The following is a 6,572-nucleotide window of genomic DNA, read 5'->3' on the forward strand; positions in this document are numbered from 1 at the left end:
TTTCTACCCAAAACCAATGCTTTAATCGTTGCCTTAAACAGACCTGTGGTTTACTCTAGCGCGAAATTTGAATTATATTCATACGTCACTTGGAAAAATCAATATTTTTTCTCAAAGTTTCGGCTTGAAAAGTTGGTTTTATTTACTGCATTATAAATAGCTTACTCTGGTCGCCTTGATCAGTTTTTGTACGCACACTCTAAATACGCACTTTTTTGGCTTTGTGCCAAGTTTCAACCCGTCAGACTCACATTGCTGTATTATATGAATCTTGGAACGAAAACACTGCTTGCTATCTTTTCTACTTCTTTCAGGACACCTATACGTCTCTATTACAACAATATCAGAATAATGCAGTCAGTGACCCTATCGCAAACAAACGATTCCATGCCAACCATAGGGTTAGGGACTTGGCAGGTTAGAACACTTAAGTATTGGGGATTAGTGACTGAATACACAAACATTGATTATATTTATTAAAGTTTTTGGTATTTATTTGTATGACGTTGCAGGCACCTTCTAATGTAATTGAGCCGACAGTGCTGAAGGCTTTAGACTTGGGATACAGACACATAGACACTGCCTTTAACTATAACAATGAGGAAGCTATTGGTGCCGCTGTGAACGAATGGATAAATAGTGGAAAAGGGTCGAGGAAGGAATTGTTCATCACAACCAAGGTAATATTATAAATAATAATTATAATTTAACTTGTTTACACAAAAGTTTATATCTAGTTTAATACATTTTTAATTAAAAAAAAAAAACTTTACAGCTCCCACATGTCGGCAACAGGGCATCAGACGTTAGAAAATTTGTAGAACTGCAACTCAACAAGTTGAACATGGACTACATAGACCTCTACCTTATCCATGTCCCGTTCGCCTTTGTGTGTGACCCGCAGACTCTCACACCGGTTGTCAACAGCGATGGAGACTATGAGCTGGATGTTACGACTAATCATTGTGAAATATGGAAGGTACAGCATACATCATCATTTTTCCTTTAAGTCCACAGTCACATAAATCCTTCAGCTGGCCGCAGTGGTGACAACTTGGATACATTTTAGCTGAAATGTTGGTAGAAGAATACCTTAAATTAAATAAACTATTGGATTTCTTCTTGTGTGCCTGGCCTGAGAATTTGAGGAGACCTACTTTACGATACCTTTAATTAATTCTGCTCTTCTAGGTAATGGAAGAATGCCAACGAGAAGGCCTAATCCGAAACCTAGGTCTCTCCAACTTCAACGAAGACCAGATAAAGAAGATCATGGACAAGGCTTTGGTCCTGCCACAGGTTATCCAAGTGGAGCTCCACGCGTCGTTCCAGCAGCAGCAGCTGAGGAAGTTCTGTGCTGACAACAATATTGTGGTGACGGCCTACGCCCCGCTGGGTAGCCCGGGGGCGAAGGATCACTTCGTGAATAAGTATAAGTATAGGTATGGCCGAAGGCATGCAGTATTGGATGGTTTCCAATTCCGGAACTGATTTCGATATTGGGTCGGAATTAGGGTTCATAATATTATTTCTATTCGATTTTTTAATAAAAAAACAAAACAACAATTGGAATTCTTATATGTACTTTCCGTTTATTAAAGAAAGTATTATTTTAGTGGAATTTAATTTGAAGAATTATTTATGGAGAAATATCTTTAAATTGAGAGGTCACTTTTACTCGCTTCAATGATACGGCGTATTTATTTGGGGAAACTACGGATGCTAGCAAGATGCTAGCAATGCCCAATTTGTCCGAGATTCCAGAATTCCGGAATGCAAGCCATAGGCGGATTTGAAATCTAAAGTATCTTTTATATTTTGATTTCAAAAGTTCATCGCCAAACAATTTTGGTATGGGTACCGTAGTACCGTTTTTTTTGCCTATAAAAGTCACAACCAGAAAGCTCGGTTGGTAAAGACGTGCATCGCTCGAGGCCCGTCTACACAGAACCCAGCAGGAAAGAATGTATCGTTTGAGAGTACTTGTTCAAAATGATATTTTTTAATGTTCCGTACCCAAAGGGTAAAAACTAGGGCTCCCGGTATCCGTGTTACACGCCGAAACGAATACCCGTGTTCTTAAGCCCGGCGGTGCTAAGAACACGGTTTACACGGAACCGCCGGGATCCGGATACGTCTCCAATAAACGTTCCCAAGACACGTTTCTCAGATACGTATCTCCGTTTACACGGGTACTTAACACCGGCCCGAACGGATCCGAAACAGGTTGACCCAATCAATGCTCTAGGTCTGGGTATGTAAGGTCTAATATTGAATGTTGACTTCAGATGAACTCGTTTGGCGTACGATTTTTTTTTTAATTATTTATAACTGTGTTCATATAACATATTTAGCCAACTATACAATATATTAATCGAAGTAGGTGTCCCTATCCTATATTGTCTACTATTTTTAATTTTAAACCTACTCGTCCCTAGTTGAAATTAAAACCTTCATTTTTTTTACTATTATTGCTTTTAAGTAGAGATGCCACGAATATTCGGCAACTATTCGGTATTCGGCCTATTCGGCCACTTTGCCGAATATTCGGTATTCGGCCGAATGTTGCCTACTATTCGGCCGAATACCGAATATCTGTTGCCCCTAACTAAAAAGAAAAATTACACGAAAAAAAAACCGGCCAAGTGCGAGTCGGACTCGCGCACGGAGGGTTCCGCACCAGCAACAAAAAATAGAGCAAAACAAGCAAAAAAAAAACAAGCAAAAAAACGGTCACCCATCCAAGTACTGACCCCGCCCGAGACATTGCTTAACTTCGGTCAAAAATCACGTTTGTTGTATGGGAGCCCCACTTAAATCTTTATTTTATTCTGTTTTTAGTATTTGTTGTTATAGCGGCAATAGAAATACATCATCTGTGGAAATTACAACTGTCTAGCTATCACGGTTCGTGAGATACAGCCTGGTGACAGACGGACGGACGGACGGACATTGGAGTCTTAGTAATAGGGTCCCGTTTTTACCCTTTGGGTACGGAACCCTAAAAAAAATACCAAAAATTAGGTATGTAGTATATTTAATATTTGAAAAGTATTATTGGAAAGTTGTTAAAAAGGGAGACCCTTTTTAAGCATTTGTTGATTACGGAATATTTTCATTTTATCATGGGTCTGATTTGATTGACTCTATTTATTAGTTCTGTTTTACAAAAAATATATCTTAGCAAACGTTGTGCTTTGTTGGCGAACAGTTTTCATAATAATTGTGACTCACAATGTTCGCATCTCATGCCGAATATTCGGTATTCGGCCGAGAGGGTGGCCGAATACTCGGTATTCGGTATTCGGCCAAAACCACTATTCGGGGCATCTCTACTTTTAAGCTAACATATTCATCATTAATTACATAATTAATATAATTATATTTCAATCAAAGAAATACATTTTATACATGTATAATTGTGTAAGTAATATAAGTATGTAGTTTCGTGAACAATAGATGTGCAGACAAAAACTACCTATATTAGTTAAAAATAACAGATAATAACAGGTAATAAGTATGAATTACTTCGTGGTTATTTCTTATTATTATCAATTTACTGCTGAGCGAAAACAGCAAATCTGCCAACGACGCAAAAAAAAGTACACACAAGCGGCATTCGAAAGGAAGGATTTCACGCGAGAACCTTAAAAAATAAAAACCCATGCTACTTTGGTTACCTAGCGATTATATTGTTAAGAACATTAAGATAGATCTCAAAATTGGTAATCATTCATGTTCACTTGGGTCACTTTCACACGAGTGTTCAGGTAATAAATGCCGGCCGCTGGTGTTCCATTCATTAGAACGTGTTGTTTTCCAATACCCTTTTGTCTGATATCGCCGAAAACAAGTTGGTTCCCAAACCATTATCAGAACTGCCACAACCAATTATAAGCTTTATGTCGGTGTAATAAGGTGAACACGTCTACATAAGAAATTGTAACAAATGCAGCGGCAGGTTCAGCATTATTGATAAATTTTTACATGGTTTACTATAATACTTAATACCTAGATGCCTGGCTTTCGTAAGTTAAAATTTAATACGATTAAAAAATATACATTTCTTATTGACAGAATATTTATTCGATAAAATATACCTATTCGAGAAAACTTACACATACATTGTAGATAATATCAGTAATATGATTGACAATTGATTGAATTTTAATTATAATTATACTTATAGGACTTCTACAGATTATTAAAAATATAAGAGCTGTTTAATAATGTGCAATTGGTAAGAATATTGTATGTATACCTACCAGATCATGCATGGCCAGTTTTTATCGCACAATCTTCTCTTCATACTTTTTATTGGTTTTATTTTTTATTACTAGCACTTTATATTTATTGCTTTCAAATTATATAATATACCATAAAGTATTAGTATTTGAAGTCTTATACAAAATACTATTTTGATAGTAGCATGTAGGTATACCTACTGTATTTCTAATTTTCTACTCGTATTGCAACATTGCAAGCAAAAACTACCTGCTCAGAAAAGGGTTTTGTGAACCGTTTATTGAATTTCGACTCTATGAACCACGAAATAAGGTTAAATATGACAGAAACTCCTCATGAATCTTTTGTCTATTCATTTGTAGCTCTTAAGTACCTACGCCGGTTCGTTCCTTCGCTACTCGTCAAGGACGTCTCCGGAGCCACGGGTAAATAAGATCCGTTTCTTCGAATACCCGTTTATCCGTGGGAACGGATCTTAATTACACGTTTCTTAATTACACGTGCGGAACGGGCCAGAAAACCGTGTTCGTGTTATTCGAAAACGGGTATTCGAAACGTGTAAACGAAACACGGACTCGACCGCGAGCCCTAGTAAAAACGGGACCCTATTACTAAGACTCCGCTGTCCGTCCGTCTGTCACCAGGCTGTATCTCACGAACCGTGATAGCTAGACAGTTGAAATTTTCACAGATGATGTATTTCTGTTGCCGCTATAACAACAAATACTAAAAACAGAATAAAATAAAGATTTAAGTGGGGCTCCCATACAACAAACGTGATTTTTGACCGAAGTTTTTGACCGTCGGGCGGGGTCAGTACTTGGATGGGTGACCGTTTTTTTGCTTGTTTTGCTCTATTTTTTGTTGATGGTGCGGAACCCTCCGTGCGCGAGTCCGACTCGCACTTGACCGGTTTTTTATTTCAGCCCCGATGCTTTCCCCGACATTCTTGGGCTCCCAGTCGTGAAGGACATTGCCGATAAACACGGGAAGACTCCGGCGCAAGTGCTGCTGCACTTTCTTGTGAAGCAGGACATCGTCGTCATACCGAAAAGCACCAGCGAACACAGATTGAAGGTATAGTATTAGGCTCTCCTCGACATAGTACGCTACGCTAACTCCGCAGTCCGCACCGCTTTGGCAAGCGATAGTGTCAGAGGTGCGACAAAATATAACACACTTTCACTCTTTGTCGTTGTAGAATTACTTAAACTCTAGCATAATTCTTTATCAAGAGACAATAGGGAGTATTACTGCAATGTTTTGCCGCCAGAGTGACTTAAGTATACCATAGAGTAACTTATACATACTGTACCTTAAACAGATTTTTTTGACAAATTTTCACAAACAATCAAATATGACATTGGTACATCAAGGCGGTTTGTTTACAAAGGGCCTACCGGGAAACGCGAAATCGAAACTCAGCTATCTGCCTCTTTATTGCTCGAATATGCAAGAGTTATAGAGAAGTTAGATAACAAAATTTCGACTCTCGTTTGCGGTAGACCCTTAGATTGTGACTTATTGTGGGAGTGGCGCCCCCTACGCAGACTTTCGCGTAATATTCCCTATTATGCTAGAGTTCGTAAGGTCCCGCTCCGTACCTGACATATTCAGCTGTGAGAGACCTCATTTGTTTTCAAAATACTTATTACTTTTACTTTGCAGGAAAACATGGAAATATACGACTTCGAACTATCCGAAGAGGACATGAGTCAGCTTAAGAAACTTGACAAAGGCGAAGAAGGCCGTATATTTAACTTCCTCTTCTGGAAGGGAGTCGAAAAACATCCTGAATACCCTTTCAAACTCCCACCTCAAGTAATCAAAGAATAACTGAAGACTTTCGAAAACGTAAGGGTCCGATGGCTCAATAATCTAGTCATTTCTACCTCTTCTAAAAGGAGACCAGTATTATCGTTCTAGAGGCTGCTAGCTAGTATTTTAGTAATACCATGTGATCCCGATCAGTGTAACTGATGTAAAAATCTATCTATGCTGTGAGCATGTCCTTGTTTGCCCGTGCATTAGATGCTATTGAATAAAACCAAATTTACAAAAATTAGGTGGTTTTATTTCGATTACAAATAACACAAACTTAAAAAATAGGTCGGTAAAGCGAGTGCGTCATAAAAATACAGATAAAGTCGCGGAGATCGGTCATAGTAGGTACGCAAGATTCTAAAAATTCGTTTATTTAGCAAGGAAAAGGGACGTATGACGCTGCGAAGGATACGTGCGTGAGCTCACACAAGCGCCTCCGACAAATCGTCCCTTTTTCCATATACTGCTCCAGATGAATATAACATAAACACAAACGCATTAGC

At 38.5% G+C, this 6,572-nt stretch overlaps 1 protein-coding gene across 2 annotated transcripts; it reads left to right on the plus strand.

The window, feature by feature from the left end:
• Window positions 1-69: 69 nt before the first annotated feature.
• On the plus strand, window positions 70-6,307 carry LOC134655817 (1,5-anhydro-D-fructose reductase-like). Of its 2 annotated transcripts, XM_063511299.1 has the most exons (7): window positions 70-131; window positions 315-417; window positions 513-680; window positions 776-979; window positions 1,192-1,442; window positions 5,172-5,322; window positions 5,914-6,307. In XM_063511299.1, exons 2-7 carry the CDS (start codon window positions 352-354, stop codon window positions 6,079-6,081), a joined length of 1,008 nt encoding a protein of 335 aa, XP_063367369.1. In that variant the 5' UTR covers window positions 70-131; window positions 315-351; the 3' UTR covers window positions 6,082-6,307. The 2 variants fall into 2 exon arrangements, with proteins under 2 accessions (XP_063367369.1, XP_063367368.1); XM_063511298.1 differs by lacking the exon at window positions 70-131 and having other exon boundaries at window positions 138-417.
• Window positions 6,308-6,572: the final 265 nt, after the last annotated feature.

Source organism: Cydia amplana, chromosome 17 (assembly GCF_948474715.1).
Source record: "Cydia amplana chromosome 17, ilCydAmpl1.1, whole genome shotgun sequence".
Taxonomy (NCBI): domain Eukaryota; kingdom Metazoa; phylum Arthropoda; class Insecta; order Lepidoptera; family Tortricidae; genus Cydia; species Cydia amplana.

Bases quoted from the DNA above. Each gene is read 5' to 3' on its own strand.
- LOC134655817 (XM_063511298.1), top strand. From the start codon at position 265: ATGAATCTTGGAACGAAAACACTGCTTGCTATCTTTTCTACTTCTTTC. The intron at 1,443-5,171 runs GTATGGCCGAAG...TTTTTATTTCAG, and splicing joins GTGAATAAGTATAAGTATAG to CCCCGATGCTTTCCCCGACA. The intron at 5,323-5,913 runs GTATAGTATTAG...TTTACTTTGCAG, and splicing joins CCAGCGAACACAGATTGAAG to GAAAACATGGAAATATACGA.